General features: G+C 37.7%; 1 protein-coding gene across 9 annotated transcripts in view; it reads right to left on the bottom strand.

The window, feature by feature from the left end:
* Nucleotides 1-10,207: 10,207 nt before the first annotated feature.
* MIA2 (MIA SH3 domain ER export factor 2) overlaps nucleotides 10,208-19,919 on the bottom strand; it is a 100,073-nt gene continuing 90,361 nt past the window's right edge. For all 9 annotated transcript variants that reach the window (XM_024116603.1, XM_024116605.2, XM_024116619.3 and 6 more), the window contains 4 exons: nucleotides 17,321-17,443; nucleotides 12,543-12,601; nucleotides 11,649-11,883; nucleotides 10,208-10,537 (listed from right to left, as the gene is read on the bottom strand). In XM_024116603.1, the coding sequence (XP_023972371.1) occupies nucleotides 10,371-10,537; nucleotides 11,649-11,883; nucleotides 12,543-12,601; nucleotides 17,321-17,443 (584 nt within the window). In that variant the 3' untranslated portion in view covers nucleotides 10,208-10,370. The remainder of the gene's footprint in view (nucleotides 10,538-11,648; nucleotides 11,884-12,542; nucleotides 12,602-17,320; nucleotides 17,444-19,919) is intronic.

Raw genomic sequence — 19,919 nt, 5'->3', positions numbered from 1 at the left:
AGGGTGGGAGGGAGGGAGACGCAAGAGGGAGGAGATATGGGAACATATGTGTATGTATAACTGATTCACTTTGTTGTAAAGGAGAAACTAACACACTATTGTAAAACAGTTATACTCCAATAAAGATATTAAAAAAATATATATATATATATATATATAAAAGAAAGATGAGATAGGCCAAAAGCTAGGCCTCCTGGGACCAAACAGTTAGCCAAGTTGTGAAGGCAAAGGAAAAGTTCTTGAAGGAAATTGAAATTGCTGCTCCAGGGAATACACGAATGATAAGAAAGCTAACAGCCTGATTGTTGTAATAGAGAGCATTTTAGCGCTCTGGAAAGAAGATCAAACCAGCCACATCATTCCTTTAAGCCAAAGCCTAATCCACAGCAAGACCCTAACTAATTTCAATTCTAGGAAGTCTGAGAGAGGCAAGGAAGCTGCAGAAGAAAGTTTGAAACTAGCAGAGGTTGGTTCATAACGCTTAAGGAAAGAAGCCGTCTCCATAACATAAAAGTACAAGGTGAAGCAGCAAGTGCTGATACAAAAGCTGCAGCAAGTTATCCAGAAGATCTAGCTAAGACAATGAAGGTGACTGCACTAAACAAAGGATTTTTAATGTAGATGAAACAGCCTTCTATTGGAAGATGCTGCCATCGAGGACTTTCATACATAGAGAGAAATCAATGCCCAGCTTCAAAGCTTCAAAGGACAGGCTGACTCTCTTGCTAGGGGCTAATGCAGCTGGGGACTTTAAGTTGAAGCCAATGCTCATTTACCATTCTGAAAATCCTAGGGTCCTGAGGTAGATTATGCTAAATCTACTCTGCCTATGCTCTATAAATGGAACAACAAAGCCTGCATGACAGCACTTCTGTTTACAGCATGGTTTACTGACTATTTTAAGCCCACTGTTGAGACCTACTGCTCAGAAAAAAAACATTCCTTTCAAAATATTCCTGCTCATTGACAATGCACCTGGTCACCTAAGAACTCTGATGGAGATGGACAATGAGATTAATGTGTTTTCATGCCTGCTAACACCACATCCATTCCGCAGCCCATGGATCAAGGAGTAATTTCAACGTTTAAGTCCTACTATTTAAGAACATTTTGTAAGGTAGAGCTGTCATAGAAAGCAATTCCTTTGATGAATCTGGGCAAAGTAAAGTGAAAACCTTCTGGAAAGGATTCTTCATTCTAGATGTCCTTAAGAACATTCTCATGATTCATGGGAAGAGGTCAAAATACCAACATTAGGACCTCCCTGGTTGCCCAGTGTTTAAGAATCTGCCTGACAATGAAGGGGACACGGGTTCAAGCCCTGGTCCAGGAAGATCCCACATGCCGCGGAGCAACTAAGCCTGTGCCCCACAACTACTGAGCCTGTGCACCTAGAGCCCATGCTCTGCAACAAGAGAAGTCACCGCAAAAAAAAAAGTAAAAAGGGCTTCCCTGGTGGCGCAGTGGTTGAGAGTCCACCTGCCGATGCAGGGGACACGGGTTCGCGCCCTGGTCCGGGAAGATCTCACATGCCGCGGAGCGGCTGGGCCCGTGAGCCATGGCTGCTGAGCCTGCGCATCCGGAGCCTGCGCTCCGCAACGGGAGAGGCCACAACAGTGAGAGACCCGTGTACTGCAAAAAAAAAGAAGTCACCGCAATAAGAGGACCACGCATCACAAGGAAGAGTAGCCCCCACTCGCCGCAACTAGAGAAATCCCGCACGCAGCAACAAAGACCCAAAGCAGTCAAAAATAAACACATAAATAAATAAATAAATATTATTTTTAAAAAAAAAAAAATATATATATAAGAATTACATGAGAAGGACTCAAATTCCCTAAGGGCAATTACTTTAAAAATTGAGATATTTAGGAAAGAAATTTTTTTTAAAAATCAACATTAACAGAAGTTTGGAAGAAGTTGATTCCAACCTTCATGGATGACTGTGAGGGGTTGAAGACCGCAGTGGAAGAAGTCACTGCAGATGTAGTGGAAACAGCTCGAGAACTAGAATTAGCAGTGGAGCCTGAAGATGTGACTGAATTGCTGCAATCTCATGATAAAACTTGAATGGCTGAGGAGTTGCTTCTTATGGATGAGCAAAGAAAGTGGAGATGGAATCTACTCCTATGAAGATTGCTGAAATGACAACAAAGGATTTAGAATATTACAGCAGAGTTTGAGAGGACTGACTCCAAGTTTGAAAGGAGTTCTACTGTGGGTAAAATGCTATCAGACAGTGTTGCATGGCTAGAGAAAAAACATTCATGAAAGGAAGAGTCAATTGATGTGGTAAACTTCATTGTTGCCTTATTGTAAGAAATTTCCACAGTCACACCAACCTTCAGCAACCACCACCCTGATCAGCCAATAGCCATCAACATAGAGGCAAGGCCCTCCACCAGCAAAAAATTATGATTTATTGAAAGCTCAGATGATGGTTAGCATTTTTTAGTAATTAAGTATTTTTTCATTATGGTATATACTTTTTTTTTTTTTTAGACATAATGCTATTCCACACTTAACAGACTACAGTATAATAGAAACATAACTTTTATAGGCACTGGGAAACAAAAAAAATCATGTGACTCTATTGTGATATTCACTTCACTGCAGAAGTCTGGAACCAAACCCGCAATATCTGCAAGGTATGCCTGTATAGTATACCTTAAAGACTGAACCAAAAAACTGTTAGAACTAAGAAACAAATTCAGTAAAGTTACAGGACACAAAATTAATATACAAAAATCAGTTGTACTTCTAAACATTAACAATGACCTATCTGAAAAGGAAATTAAGAAAGCAATCCCATTTACAACAACATCAAAAACAATAAAATACTTAGGAATAAACTTATCCAAGGAAATGAAAGATCTGTGCACCGAAAACTATCAGACACTGATGAAAAAATTGAGGAAGACACAAATAAATGGAAAGATATTCCATGTTCAAGGGTTGAAAGAATTAGTACTGTTAAAATGTACATACTACCCAAAGAGATCTACAGATTTAATGCAATTCCTATTCAAAATTCCAATGACATTTTCCATAGAAGCAGAAAAAAAAATCCTAAAATTTCTATGGAACCACAAAAGACTCCAAATAGTCAAAGCAATCTTGAGAAAGAGGAACAAATCTGGAGGCATCACATTTCCAGATTTCAAACTGCATTACAAAGCTATAGTAATCAAATCAGTATGGTATTGGCAAAAAAACAAAAACATAGTCTGGTAGAATAGAATAGAGGACCCAGAAAAATAAGCCCATGCATATATGGCCAATTAATTTTTGACAAGGCACCAAGTATACACAACAGGGAAAGGATAATCTCTTCAATAAATGGTGTTGGGGAAACTGGATATTCATATGCAAGCAAATAAAACTGGACCCCTGTTTTACACCACACATAAAAATCAACTCAAAATGGATTAAAGACGAACATAAACCTAGAGCCATAAAACTAGAAGAAAACACAGGTGGTAAGCTTCTTGACATTGGTCCTGGGAATGATTTTTTGGATTTGACACCAAAAGCAAAGCCAAGCAAAATAAAAAATAAACAAGTGGGATTACATCAAACTGAAAAGCTTCTGCACAGCAAAGGAAACCATCAGCAAAATAAAAAGGCAACCTATGACATGGGAGAAAATATTTGCAAACCATATATCTGATAAGGAGTTAATATAAAAAATACACAAGGAACTCATACAATTTAATAGCAAAAAAACAAATAACCCAATTTGAAAAGTGGGCAGAGAACCTGAACAAGCATTTTTCCAAAGAAGACATAAAAATGGCCAACTGATACATAAAAAGATGCTCAGTATCACTAATCATCAAGGACATGCAAATCAAAACCACAATGAGATACTACCTCACACCTATTAGGCTATCTATTATCAAGAAGTCAAAAGATAACAAATGCTGGTGAGGATGTGGAGAAAAGGAAACCGTGTACACTGCTGACGGAACTATAAACTGGTACAGCTACTATGGAAGAATTATGAGGAAGTCCCTCAAAAAATTAAAAGTAGAATTGTTATATGATCCAGCAATCCCCACATCATGATATATACCCAAAGAAAATGAAATCAGTATCTTGAAGAGATTTTAGTACCACCATGTTCATGCAGTATTATTTACAATAGCCTATATATGGAACAACCTAAGTGTCCATAGACAGATGAATGAATATATAATATATATAATATATATATAGACAGTTATCAGAGAGCTCTCATGTTCCATGAAAAAAACCACCATCTTTTGTAGCACTTGTATCAAATTCTGTCAAAGTAGCTGCTACTTTGAAAGAAACAGGAGATTTAATTTGAAAAGGTTATCAAGCTAGATGCTTATTTAAGTAAACTCATGATGAACCCTGAACCACACCTGCAGAAACACACTAAAAATCACCAACTATACTCATAAAATAATTTTATAGCATCTAACCACATCTACAAATTGTCTGGCTTTAAAAAAAAAAAGTCAATTTTTGTTTCAACCAACCTGGTTCCAAAGAATGTGATCCTTCCTCTTAACTATCCTCTCTCCTCTGCCCCAAATACTGGTCCCAGAATATATTTTAAAAATATATCCCTAAAGAATTATCCTGAATCCAGGGCGGGGGGCATGGGTAGAGTGTATATACTTTTTAGATGTTATATTATCATATATAATTCTTTAAAAATTCTAAAGAGACAAAGAAAGAAAACAGCTTTAGTGCTCAGCAAGAATAGTCAAGTAAACTATATTCACAAAAGGGAAACTTATATAACCATTAAAAATGAGCTTTACCATGACTACATAAAAATTATTTATATTAGGAGATTACATTTAAGAATATAAAATTATAGATACAATTACAAAAATACCAAAAATACTTGAAGAATAAAAGGCCTGACAAACTACAACATAAATGCAAAAAATGATTTTGTTTTGGTGATGACCCTGGATGATTGTTTTTTCTTCAGCTTTTGAACATTTTCTAACTTTTCTTATAGGACCACATTTTACTTTTCTATTTAAAATATTATACAGAGGGGAAAGTTATCCAGCCAGGACCAAGAAGCATTCTTTCTTGAAATGTCCAAGCCTATTGCATATCAGTCCAAAATAATGCTCCATTCAATATCTTGAATGTTACCTTATCCCTTTAACTATCCCTTCAGATGCTGGCCTGATGTTATCAGGGGCTGGGAGTCAGTCTGCCTGATAGAACCTGAAGCTGGGCTCAGAGCCAGTCCATATACTATGTATAGAACCGAGGTATGAGTGTGAAAACAGGGAGATTAGCTGAAAATCTGTATACAGATAACTAATAGCTGCTACTGCCATTCCCCTGACACAACCCCAAGTACAAGGTAGTGAGCCAAGATTTGGCTCCAGCTAAAATAATGTATAGATATTCCCTAAAGATACTAAACTGTCTGGAACAAGCAAAAGCATCTAGTGTGAATGGCGGTGTCCTAGATGAAGCCCTTCTAATTCTGGTATCTGGAGGGCCTACACACAGTCAGCCAGATCCCTATCTGCTCATCCTAAGACAAAGCTCGTCAGTCATAGATGCCCTGTCTCCACTCCTGCCTGCCTCCACACAAAGATCTCCCAGTCTGAATCCTCACTCAAGAAAGAGTTCTAACAAGAAAACCATCTTTCTTACATACAAAAAGTTTTAAACTACAATCAGCTGATCAGTTCATCTTTATTAAACATGGACAACTTTATGAGGCATATAAGGAGAGAAAGGCCAAGATAAGTAAACAAAATTATTAACGCCAGAGAAAACAGATAATTCAGAAGAGCACTTTTAGAAACCTCTAATTTACTATGGAGAAATTCAAGATATTAGATCCTTACAAAAAGGACAGAATCTAAGAAAAAGGAAAGAGGTATAATAAAAAATGCTCTTAAAGATTAAACATAATTGGTGGAAACAAAAGTTTTAAATGAATGAGTGGAATACACAGTTAAGAAAATTTTCCAGAACAAAAAAAAAAAAAAGGAGAGAGAGAGAGAGAAGAAAATTATGAGAGAAAAGGAATTTACCAAAGATAAAGAATTTCCCAGAGTTTTAGGATGTGAGACATGAGTCTTCAGAGTTTAAGTGCCTAACAATGTGGGAGCCAGGAGTGCACAAGTCAAATATGCCCCCAGGAGAGAGACTGCTGTGAGAAGTCTAGTTAGCTGACAGCCTCTGGCCAATGCAGCTTCAGCATTCATGCCAAGCCCAGGTTCTCCCTGGCATCTGCTTCTGGCAAGGAAGAACACGCAGGGGTACTAGAGCAGACCATTCCTACCCAATGAGGAACCCTTCTAATAGGCCGTCTCTGCCCTGGGGACTTGCCACTGCCCCAGCTCAGGCTTTCTCAGAGCTGCACTGCAATCTGAGGCTCTTCCTACCCAACCTTCCTTCCTGCCCTTCTCTCTTTTCACAGATGTCAATCTGAACCATGGTCTGAAGGTTTTCTCCACCTCATTCTGCATTTTCGCCCCTTAATCCTTCACAGGTGTTCTCCCTCGATAAATCTCTTTATGTCTCATTACATCTTAGAATCTGCTTCTCAGAGGACCTGAACACAAAAACAAGTGAAGAAAGTCTCACTTGTAGATGCATCAAACTGTGATTTTTTAGAATACCAAGGATAAAGAAAAAAATCCTAAAAGTTTCCACAGGAAAAAGGTCACCAACAAAAAGAAAAGAATCAAATTCCCTTCAAACTTCTCATCAGCAACAACAGATATTACAATATACTGATGTTAATTAACTGATATTAAAAGAACAATACATTCAAAATTCTGACACAGAATTCTATACCCATATAAATTAACCCCCAAAAAGGGGTTGGAGGGCTGAATTTTCAGACATGCAAGGATTCACAAATTTTACATTCCCTACATCCTTTCCTAGGAAATTACTTGTGAACTCCAGCAAAACAAAAGACTTAAATTTAAAAAACGGCAAGTTAGAGGGTTTATAAAACAGGAGCAAACCCAAGAAATCAGTTAAAAGGCAGGCTCTGTTCCCAGGCCTAGAGAGCAGCCAGTGTAGTTTGCAGCAGGAGGACAAAGGCCTGCAAAATAAAAGTCTTTAACAAATGCATAAAGAATAATATATCCAACAGAAAAGATATGAAAGGGAATTTTTTTAAATTAGGGTATGATAATGGCAAATAATATGAGGGGGGAAAAAACTACATTAGGAAAGTGGGCCGGGGGATTGTATTCTTGGCCCAAGTATAAAGCTAACCAAAATATGTCATTATTTTAGGATATTATTGGTAAACGGGGGAAGAGAGAACAGGTAAGAAAAAATTACTCATTTGACTCTGATGTTTAAAAAACAGTCTCTTCAGAGTGGCCCAGAGATTATGATACTGGCATTCATAGAGAAGGAAATGCAAACTTCGTACAGCTGACCCTTAAACAATGTGGGTGGCAGAGGTGGGGGGCAGTTAAGGGTGCCGACCTTCCATGCAGTTGAAAATCCATGTATAACCTATAGTCAGCACTCCTTATCCGCAGTTCCTCCATATTCAAGGTTCCTCCATATCTGAGGTTCTGCATCTGCAAATTGCAACCAGCCATGGATTGTGTAATACCGTAGTATTTACTATTGAAAAACATCTGGGTGTAAGTGGACCTGCACAGTTCAAACCTATGTTGTTCAAGGGTCAACTGTATATGATTTGGCCTGCTGGTGAACAACATTTAATGATGATAATGTTATAAATGCTACGTATGATTTTCAAATTTTATTTTATTTTTTGAAAGATTTATTTATTGTTTATTTATTTAATTTATTTTTGGCTGTGTCAGATCTTAGTTGCAGCACGCAGGACCTTCACTGAGGCATGCAGGATCTTTCGTTGCGGCACGCGGTCTTCTCTCTAGTTGTGGCGCGCGGGTTTTCTCTTCTCTAGTTGTGGTGCGCAGGCTCCAGGGTGCGTGGGCTCTGTAGTTTGAGGCACTTGGGCTCTCTAGTTGAGGTGCATGAGCTCAGCAGTTGCAGCACACGGGCTTATTTGTCCCACAGCATGTGGGATCCTAGTTTCCTGACCAGGGATCGAACTGGCGTCCCCTGCATTGCAAGGCAGATTCTTTACCACTGGACCACCAGGGACGTCCCTGATTTTCAAATTTTAGATCAACTATGGGCCAAGTACAGAACGTAGGTTATGCTTGTAAATCAACTATACTTCAGTTTAAAAAAAAAAAATTAAAAAAAAAAAGAAGACAGGTTATGCTTGTAGGCATAATATAATTATTAGCAACCTTGAAAATATAAATGTATAGCTAAGAGAAAATAGGATTTTGGCCAGGGTAGGGGAAGAAGGGAAGTGGAATAAAGAGAAGGGATACTAATAGAGGTTTAAATATATTAAAAATTACAAAGGCAACAATAAAAAACTTTAATTTGGATAAACAGCAAACATGAAGAGGAAAAGAAAAATGGGGATGGGAATAATACAAGCGCATTAAGTCCCAATTTTTCATCTCAAGGAATCAATATACAAACTGATAAATTTAATAAATTAAGTTGATAAATCAGAGATTAGAGGTATAAGATTATCTTCTAAAATTCTAAAATCATCAGAATTAAAAAGGGAAATAAGGGCTTCCCTTCCCTGGTTGAGAGTCCGCCTGACGATGCAGGGGACATGGGTTCGTGCCCCGGTCCGGGAAGATCCCACATGCCGTGGAGCGGCTAGGCCTGTGAGCCATGGCCGCTGAGCCTGCGTGTTCAGAGCCTGTGCTCCGCAACGGGAGAGGCCACAACAGTGAGAAGCCCGCGTACCGCAAAAAAAAAAAAAAAAAAGGGAAATAAGAATTAAAAGAGAAACTGACTAGGATGTATAAATGGGGATAAAGAGTAAATGGAGAAAACTTGCTATTCATCCTAAAATACTATTATTTGATTTATTCCCATTTGTTTATATTACTTTAAAAAAATATATTTTAAAACTAATTATGTTCCTTTATTCTGGAATCCCAAAGTATTTTAGACCAGTCAGCCCATATCAAGTCTTCTTGCCTTCCACCATGCTCTCATCCAATAATCTCCTTGCCTCCTCTACGATTCTGCCTCTCGGTTTATTACCACTCTCTTCTAATGTTTGTTTGCCTTCTCCTCTCCCCTTCTCTTCTGTCTTAAGCCAAGACAATCCTCCCCTATCCCAGTGCAAACAAAAAAATTTTACTTGATTGGAGCATTCCACATCACTCCTCTTCCATTGCTCTTCTTTCTTTCACTTTCCAACTTGAAAAAATAGTCTATTTCCCCCTGAAATCTGGCTTTTAACACCAAATGTAATGATGCTTTTATAATCCTCATTCTACTTATTATTTTATCCAGGCATTTCACACAGATCCTTTCTTTTTAGCCTTTTTTCTAAGCCTATTTAGCCTATTTTCTGTACATCAATAGTATAATATTTATTACCTATACTTGCCTTTCCTTTCATAATCATACTAAAGTGCAAGATGACTAATAATAGAACACAAACTTGAGTTAGAGAGACATTCTAAAGATACTGAGTCCAAAGCTCAAAATGACACACTGCCTCAATACAGTTACCTTAGCGTAAATCTCCACATTCCCCACTAAAAACAGTAAATATCTTACAAATGAAGAGAAAAACAAGAAAAAAAAAAAAAAACTGCCTAGGAAATCAGTGAATGAACTAAGACGATCCAAATTCTGAAAGTTGCCATTAGACAATATTCTGGTTTTCTTTAAAATACAGTGAACTTTGACTTTTAAGTGTATTAATTTTTTGCTTTGGGTCGTTCATGTCTATTTGCAAGAAAGAGAACACATTTTTGGTTAAGATAACTGAATGGGAAAGACCCCTATAAAGCATTAGTTTTGAGCCTCAAAGCTATCGGCAGAAGTAAAGAAACTAACTAATGGAGCCATATTTATAAAAAAAAAAAAACTAGCTGATTTTATTATTATCAATGCCAAACAAGTCTTTAAATCAATTAATATTTATTTAATTAAGCATAAAGTTACTTTCACATTTGACTACAACCATAGGAAATACAGTTCTTGGAATAAAGACACAGCCTTTGGAGTTCAAATTATCCCCAACTGCAAGATTACATATATAAAACTCTCATTATTGTTTATGTGATAGTGGATGTGTTAAATTAAAATAATTATACTATCTAGAATAAAATAAGATGGAAATAATTTACTCATAAGATTCATATTTAAATCATCTTTATTTACAAAATACTATCCTGAGAATTATAATTCCATTAAGCTTCAATTTGAGCAAAAATATAATCACTTAAGTAACAGCAGTTACTTAAACTGAAAATGAGAGAGAAGTCAAAATTACTTTTGAGGAAAGACCAACAATATTGTCAAGTTTCTTGCTGTGGTTCTGGATGTTCAGTAGTAGGCTCATTTGAGGGCGGAATCAGCCCTGATGGGAACTCACTTCTACTTTCAGGATGCAGGGGTGGAGGGAAAAATCCAGCTCTTGGGGGAAGATAATGAGGAAAACCTCTTGGTGGATAGACATTTCTCACTGTTCAAAGAGATTGGTAAAAGACATTTTTTAACTTTCAGCACCTGTACTGCAGCCCCAGTAAATCATTAGCTTATTAACTGCTAGTACCTATCTTTATTTTCAAAAGTTGACACCAGAATAATTACCTGATCTAACAAACGAATTTTTACAACATTGAGCAACACATATTCTCTTCAACTACATGCGATTAAAGGGAATATCATTAATTTAGGTGCAACTTTTTTGTCCTATGAAAATCTAACATCTTAACACTTTTTGAAAAGGAGAAAAATTATTTCAAAATCTAGTAAAACTTACTCTAAAAAAAGCTTTCATGTAATGTAATTTTCACCAGACTTAAAACTCAGATCAGTAATTCCCAAGTCTAATTTGATACTATCCTAAAATATTTCCAGTTATATCAAAAACTGTCTTTAAATTTCCCAATTAAAATTCATTTTAATTCACCTTAAACTTTAAAAATAGAGGCAGAATGAGGGAAGGAATGACTACATTAGGCAAATGATAGGCTTCTTCCTAGTGTTTGGTAACCCTGTATTTATTCTGCTGAAACCTACAGTTCTCAATGGCAATGCATAGACATAAAAGCAATAATTATTCCGTTTTTCGTATGTGAGGCTATGAGGAATTTCAATAAATTCAACAATCAGTCCAAACATGATAAACACATTTTAGGTTTTAAACAAATAAGACTGCATGGGAGCTACTTATGAAAAAAAGATTTTAAAAAATACTTTAGCCAGTCATTTTAATGCAAAAATATAAATTGAAATTACTTTTACTAATTGACAGAATACCCAATTTCTATCAAATAAGATACAAACAATTTTAGCCTTAACATAAGGCTGCTGCAAAGAGCCAATGATTTTCTTGATTACTGAATCACAGAAATAATTCCACATTATTAAGATGAATCAAGTTGAAGCCTCATTACTGATGAGGCCTCATTACTGATGGCTGGCTACCTTCCCAATCTGGAAAAGTAATGGCACACTCACAGAAGCTGAGAAAAATTTTCCTCCACTGTATTACTACATGAATAGAAAGTAAAATTAATATTTCTGATCTATTCTATAAGACATATATTAAGCTTAAAAAAAAAGCATACTTGCAAATGGAGGAGGTGCTGGGCCAGGGAAATCCCTTGGTGGAAAATAATCGCGGGAAGCTCCGTACATGCTTCCTGGAGGAGGTGGAGGAAAAGGAGGACCCCTTCTAATGAAAGGGCCCCTTGTACCCATTGGAAACAATGGGCCTCTGATTGGAGGGTGAGGTGGGGGAACCAAGCCAGGGCCAGGTGCTTCATTTTCAATGGGATGAGATGAATCAGGCACGTTTAAATTCTACAGCAAATTGACAAATGGCAGTCATTAAACAACAGCAAAATTTGCAATAGTTTTCCTGAAAAGCTTAGGCTTAGAAGAAAGCAACTAGACACCTAGGCAGAAAGCAGTCTATGATATCCAAAAAGGCTCCAGAGAAATATTCGGTTTTCTACATCAGATGAATTTTAGCTATCATGAATATTTTATTAACTCAACAGAAAGGAGCTTTAACCAACAAAGTAATAATCTGGCTAAAGATAAAACATAAGAATAGTCCAAGAGTACCAAAATATACATTTCTTTTATCAAGCATATACTGAGAAAAAGAAAAGATGCTTATGTTAATATTTCCAAGGTGACCAAAAACCAAGACTGTAAGCACGGTAAACAAAAAACATACTTTAAAACATTAAAATAAAAATCCAAGGGGGAAAATTCAAGTTATTGTTTAACTATATAAACTAAATCAAACCTCAAGTCTGTACCTTGTACTTTATCACCATAGGGTACAATCCAGAAAGGAAAAAGCTATAATGTTAAGTACGAAGTATATTTGTGGAAAAGAAAAAAGCAGCTTTTAATCAAAAACTAGATGGCTAGCTAAATTTCTATTCTAGTAAACCAAGAGATTAGAAAGATCCTGAATACATGGATAAAATTCCACTTTCAATACTTACTCCAAGATCGTCTTTGCTATCATTTCTACTGGATTCCATTTCTGAAGACACTGGCCCATCTAGACATAAAAGTTAAACCGTGAAAAATACATGATTTATCGCTCCATTCTTAGATCAAGAGATCACAAAGGACACTGACAACCAGCTTGACACCAGCATCCTGTACTAGGGACACAAGAACAGCTTGAGGTCCCTGGAAATTTTGGCAGACTCACGAGTTCTACAAAGGCATGTGACTGTGGTTTCCCTATCTTGTGCCTAGGCAATCCTGAAAGGAGCATCATTAAGGAAGCTTCCAGGAGGTAGCATCCCTCTCCCTCCCTCCTTCCTTCATATTTCTCCTGCCTTCCTTCTTTCCTTTCTTCATTTTTCTCCCGCCTTACTTCATTCCTTTCCTTTCTTCCTCCCTTCTTCCCTCTCATCTTTCCTTCGTTATTCCTCCATCATGTAACACAGACTAACAATTGGATTAGCCACTGTTTCAAAATAAATGTTTCTAAATAAATAAATAAATCATCAAGAACTGCTCAGGCTCTAAGAACATAAATTCAAACAACCCTCTCTCCAACCACCACTACCTATCCTCTCCTAGCCTTCTCATTTAGTTACTCCCGCTATACCTGTCCTTGGATTTCACTGGAGCTTCCAGTCCTCTGATCTAACTCTCAGTTTCCTCCTTTCTTCATTTCCTTCCCTAATTAACAGACTTCAAACTCCATCACTAACAGCCCGTCACTAGTGTCCTTATCCTACTGGCCATTTTTCACATGTGCTTGACGACATTCAGCCCTGGATTAATTCAACTCTCTGCTTCCACTCCGCCTATACCTGAGCCACTTAGCACTTGTGGGGGTAAACTACACCACAGAGCTGTGTAGACTGTCTCCACTCCAGGCTGACAGACCTCCAGCCACATTTCCAGCTGCCTATTGCCCAGCCTTCCTTCTGCATCTTCTAAGCCAGTTTTCCCTTCAATTTGAAACCTCCATTCTCCTCAAACCTGCTAAACCAGTCACTTGGAAACTCCCTTAACTTTTTGTAGTCAAACATATAAATGTATCAGCCACTATATTCCTATGATCTTACTTCCTACTATCATGGGAAAGGATTCTTCTAGACAATCTAAGACCCTGATTCTGTATTCAGAGTCCCCCTCCTCTAGCTTCCACAGGGATCTTCCTCTCTCTGTTGCCTCCCTCCACCCTTTCTGCTAGACCCATCCTATCAGCAGATCTATCCCAACTATTTTAAAATAAGTCGGAAAAAGAGAATCACTCCCTTACAGCTAGCTCTCCCCTTCACAGTGAAAAACTGTTCTATATATATTGTTCAGAATTCCTCCCATTTTGTCCTCACTGTAGTGCAATCTATGTGCAACATCCACTGCTCCACTGAAGTTACTTCCCCCAAGATAGAAAAGTCTCTTTTTTTGCTAAATTAAAATAGAACTTTTAGTCCTCATTTAATTTTATTTCTCACCATTGTTGACTACTCCCTCCTTCTTTAAATCCTCTCAGCCTTCAATTACTGGGATGGTACCCTCTCTATCTCTCCTTTCTAGCTACTCCTTCACAGTCTCCCCGGTGGGCTCCATACTCCTCAGTGGTGGTCTCCTCAGAGTTTCAGCCTTACTCCCTTCTCGTTCTTGCCTTGAGAAATCTCATCCACTCCTACAGCTTTAATTTGATGTATATCACTACAGACTTCCAGACGTATAATTCAGATCTAGATATTTCCCCCAGGACTTCAGAGCCTGAAATGCCTACTTGAATAGTTATGCAGGTGTATCACAGGTGCAGCTAAGTCTGTAAGTTCAAAATGTAACTTATAATCTTTCCTGTCAAATGTTCTGCTGCTCCTTGTTCCTTGTCTCAAAACAATGAATGGTCCAAGTGCCATAGCCAAGAACCTGAGCATCAGCCAAGACTCCTCCTCCTCCCTCACTGCCACATGCCTTCAATCTTAAGTCCTCCCAATTCTATCTTTTCTGTGTCTGTTCACATCTATCTGCTCTGCTAAGTCACCACCATCAACGCTGTAGACTTGTCACAGTCCCCTAAAAAGTTACCCTCCTTCCAATCTTTAACCACACCCTCCAATCTATTCTCCATAATGTAACCAGAGCAATTTCTCTAAAATGCAGATCTGATCTGATTATTTCTGTTTAAAATCCTTTAATGTGTTCCTATTATCCTGCAAATAAGTCCAATATTTCTGAACAGGTTTGCAGGTCCTTGAAAACTTTATGCACTGCTTACCTCTTCACTTCTTGTTTCAATATTCCCTGAAGTGGACCTTCCACTCCATGTTGCAGCCATAATTTAAGAGGCACTCTTAATTCTAAGTCTTTAAAGATGCTATTCTCTCCTCCCAAAACATTATCAACATCATTTTGGCCCAGCTAATTTCTCCTTTAATTCTCAGCTTATATGTCACTTCCTCTAAAAAGATTTTCTTGACAATCCCACATTCAAAATACCACCACCTAGGGCTTCCCTGGTGGCGCAGTGGTTGAGAATCCACCTGCCAATGCAGGGGACGTGGGTTCGATCCCTGGTCTGGGAAGATCCCACATGCTGCGGAGCAACTAAGCCCGTGTGCCACAACTATTGAGCCTGTGCTCTAGAGCCCATGAGCCACAACTACTGAGCCCTCATGCCACAACGACTGAAGCCCACACGCCTAGAGCCCATGCTCTGCAACGAGAAGCCACCGCAATGAGAAGCCCGTGCACTGCAACGAAAAGTAGCCCCTGCTCGCCGCAACTAGAGAAAAGCCCACGCGCAGCAGCGAAGACCCAACACAGTCAAAAAATAAATAAAATAAATAAATTTATTTTTTAAAAAAACCAAAAATACCACCACCTCTCATCTGGGTTAGTGGCTAGTGGCCCATATGCTCCCATAACGTTTTGCACTCATTACTTTTGTCACTATATAGTGCAACTGCCTACAGACCTTTACTAGACCTCAAGGTATAAGGAATGCTGACCTATTCACCACCGAAATACAGCATCTACCATAGTGCCTATCATACAGTAAGCATTCTACAGATATTTAGTGCATCAATGGCAGGGTTGATGCACTAAATTGATCCACTACCCTCTCATTTCAGTATAGGGATCAAGACAATGGCTCTGGAGTCAGACAGACAAGGGATCAAATCCTGGCTCTAATACCTCCTACCTGAGACCGTGAGCACCTTTTTGAGCTTTGGTTTCTTCATCTGTAAAATCAGGATAATAGCATCTACTTTATAGGTTCATTGTGAAGATTAAATGAGATAATTCATTTCATTCAATAAACATTTACTGAGCACTAGTGCTAAGTTAATGTATCAACCTATCTCTCACCACTCTCCTTCATGTAAATACCATAAACTGATAAACCAATAATAATATATTACATATACAGAAATTTTTCTATTTACAAAATACTTCCACACACATTAACTCATTTAACCCTCATAAGATCTTGTATCAGGGGATTAATAGCTCAGTTTTACAGCCATTCTCCATCAATAACTCATGCTCTTTTGTTTTTGCTTATACTGTTCATTATTACTAGCAAAGACCCTTACCTCTTAACTAATTTTTCAAATTCCCTCAAAAGCAGCTCAAATCCCACTTCCTTCATGGAGTTTTCCTTTATCCTTCAACTTTATGGGAGCTCTCCCTTTCTGTGAACATAACATATTCTCTCATGGGACTTACTATTCTGACCAGTATTAGTTAAGCATATATATCTGTCCTTCTCTCCTATTTAATTATTAGCTTCTTACAGCTAAAAAATATACTTTACTGTAATTATATTATTTACCATGTCATGCAGGGTACCTTCCAAACAGAAAGCACTTTAAAATTATTTGCTAAATTGGATACTGTTCTATTACAAAAAAAAATGGACATGTGAAAAATTTTAAATAGCATTAATTTAGAAACAGATGTTCAATCATACATGTACTTTCATTCCATTAAGCTTGAATTAATGAGGGAAAACAATTTCAAAAGCCAAACAGTTAGAAATAATTAACTTAATTATAATAACAGAAAAACAGGCCACAGGTCTGCTTTTTTGCTTTATTATTCAGAGAAGAATGAGTTTCTAAAATAATACATGTTTCAACTGGATAACCCCCCTCCCCTAAAATATATACCCTTTCCTGAAAAAACCTTTTTAACTCATAAATTTTAATTTTCTACTTACTTTTAATCTTTTTATTTCCTTAATGTTATGTACTTCTAATAGATACACTGGATATATATATTTCCCAACTTCAATGGGTTGCTGTGAAGTTGTTTAAGAAAAAGAGGCCCTGACAAATAGTTGATTGCTCAGTAAAATTTAAATCTACCTAAGCATGAAAGGTTTAAACAAGGTAATTGATTAACCCATCAACAGAGTATGCACTCAAATTATTTTTCTGGTAGACTGTAACATATCCATTCACACCAGCCTAATTTCCCTAATTACTAAACAGGTTATATGTCAGTGGACTGGAAAAACTGGAAAATTAATCATGGAACACAGTAAAATTTACCATTTTGGGTTCATAAAGTAAACTCATTACAATGGTGCCCAAACCAACCACCAACATATGTGCTGATGCCATGGACGTGTACAAAATAACAAGAAACATAAAACCAGGAAGTTCTCAGGAAAGAGACTGTGGCCTTAAGAGCTAAGCAGAGATCACAATTATATTAGTCCTTTATGCAGCTTCCAGTTCTTTAGTATGCCACCATTATTAAAAAACACATACACACAAGTATTTCTTACCCATTTTATCCAAAGATGACATATTAAAACTTCTGAGTTCTGCTGGTCCAGAAAGTCTACCAGAATTAGAATAAAATCTGTCTTGCCTTTGTGGAGGAAGAACTGGATCAGGATACGGTTGGCCTAGAAAACACGTTTTTAAAATATCTTCATTAAGACAAAAATAAATCGAGTTTCCTTAAGTTTCATATAATGAATGTAGATATTTTTCTTGCTTTCTAAAAGACTGACACAGGGACTTCCCTGGTGGTGTAATGGTTAAGAAATCGCCTGCCAATGCCGGGGACACGGGTTTGAGCCCTGATCTGGGAAGATCCCACATGCCGTGGAGCAACTAAGCCCGTGAGCCACAACTACTGAGCCCACGTGCCACAACTACTGAAGCCTGAACGCCTAGAGCCCATGCTCCGCAACAAGAGAAGCCACAGCAATGAGAAGCCCGCGCACCGCAACGAAGAGTAGCCACCACTCGCCGCAACTAGAGAAAGCCAGCGTGCAGCAACAAGGACCCAATGCAGCCAAAAATAAATAAATAAATTTAAAAATAAATAAATAAAATAAAAGACTGACATATATTCTTGGTAGATAACAGTAGACAATTTTAGGAAAATTACACACTTTACTAAAGGCAATAACTTTGCTTTTGTAGTAAACACAAGTATAAATGCTACCCTGGAGTTTGACAGTTTCCATTACTAAGTGTAAATTAGAATATATGAATAGAATTTAGTTACATACATTAACTTTCAATTTTAATAACAGTGGAAGGAAGCAGATACATCAATATATCAAAAAAGGCTTTGAGGAGCTAGCTACTAGCAACAAAAGAAAAAACAGAATATGCTGTAAACATAGCAAGAAATTTAGCAGAACTGACAATGATAAAAGAAATGGTCACCAAAGCAGAAAGAGTATCACTGAGGTCACCAAGTAATCAAATTTTCAGTAACTTCAACATTTTGGAATTTAGCATCCCTCCAAAACTAAAGGGAACGATCTCTGACTCAAAAGAGGAATGGAAGGTTCACAATACTCAGATTAAGGATATCTGGAGAGACACAAATTTAGGCACAGACTCTGACTGAGGTGCTTCTACAGCCAGCCTCCATTGTCATTTACAATGACAAAATGGTAATAATTCATGGGTCTTTGTGGAACTCATCATTCTTGAAAAAATATAGGTAGTCTACCTCATCTCCGATAGGTGATGGTAGACTTTGATAGATTAAGTAGGCATTTGCCAATCTCCAAAAATATGGTGAAGGACAAAGGGGATAAACTGTGTGACTCTCCCCCACCCTAATAGATACAGACAAATGGCCTCAAACTACCTTCCATGACTGTCTCAGGCTGTGGTTCATAATGTGAACTCCATACAATATTGGATATGTCACTTGTCATCTGACTCAGCCACATGGGACCTTATTGACACATCTTTCCCACACAAAGCCAAGGATACCACCTGGCAACAACTAGAGTCAATGAAGAGAATTATATTTAATGAGCTCTCAAGGGTCAAGGGATGTGACTTAGAAGAGGAAGATCCGGATAGTCTTGAAGGCTCATTTCCTCCCCCTTTCAGAGCTGTCTCAATGGTCTGAATGAATTAGCCTAGTGGAAGAAAAGGCCAATAACAACCACTGAGATCTAAACTGAGTTTTCCCTTTCTACTTTAAACATGGGATTAATTAAATGGCAGATCTGGGCAAGGGGATAAGGATAAGATGGGGAAACCTGAAAACTTCCCAACTCTTTCTCAATCAGCTCTCAAGATACCATATCATTATCTTGCTTCTAAAATACATCCCCACAATATCAATAACCTCAGAAATACAAAATTTTGCTACAAGTATTCTATTTTATCAATCATATGTCCACATTGCCCTCCTCTGGGATAATTAAATCTACCAGCTCCTATTATGTGCCAGGCATTAGTGATACAAAGTTGGTTTTGATACAGTCTGTGCCCTTACGGTGACAGAAACAAATAAAAAAAAAATTAATGCCTTAAATAAAAGGGCATACAAATAATATGAGAGATGGCCTATCTAATTCTGATTGGAGGAGTCAGAAATGATATCACAGAGGAGGTAAAGCTTGCCCTGAAAGAAAAATAAGGAAGGATGAACAAGTAAACAATGGTATTCTGGTCAAATTCAAATACACATATACATGTATATGTACATGTACATACACACACACTTAATGTAGTAAGATAAAACTATGTAGAAAGCATATGACCAATCAAAGACTAAAATACAAATAAGGACATGAATGGTTCCCTTCTTTTTTGCCTTCTTATCTTTGTTTCCTACCACCCTTCTAAGAAAAGAGATGATTAAAAAGAAATAATGGGAGAAGGAAAAAAATCAGGGAAAAAATGAATAAAAGAGTGGGAAGGAATGTACAGTGCATTGTGAAGCAATTTTGTAAACTAAAGATCAGAATAAAATTCAAGATGTCTGGTCTTCCCTGGTGGTGCAGTGGTTGAGAGTCCGCCTGCCGATGCAGGGGACGCGGGTTCGTGCCCCGGTCCGGGAGGATCCCGCGTGCCGCGGAGCGGCTGGGCCCGTGAGCCACGGCTGCTGAGCCTGCGCGT

Source organism: Physeter macrocephalus, chromosome 11 (genome assembly GCF_002837175.3).
Source record: "Physeter macrocephalus isolate SW-GA chromosome 11, ASM283717v5, whole genome shotgun sequence".
In the NCBI taxonomy this organism is placed as follows: domain Eukaryota; kingdom Metazoa; phylum Chordata; class Mammalia; order Artiodactyla; family Physeteridae; genus Physeter; species Physeter macrocephalus.
Note: the sequence above shows the minus strand (reverse complement) of the source record. Positions and strands in the feature narration are given on the sequence as shown.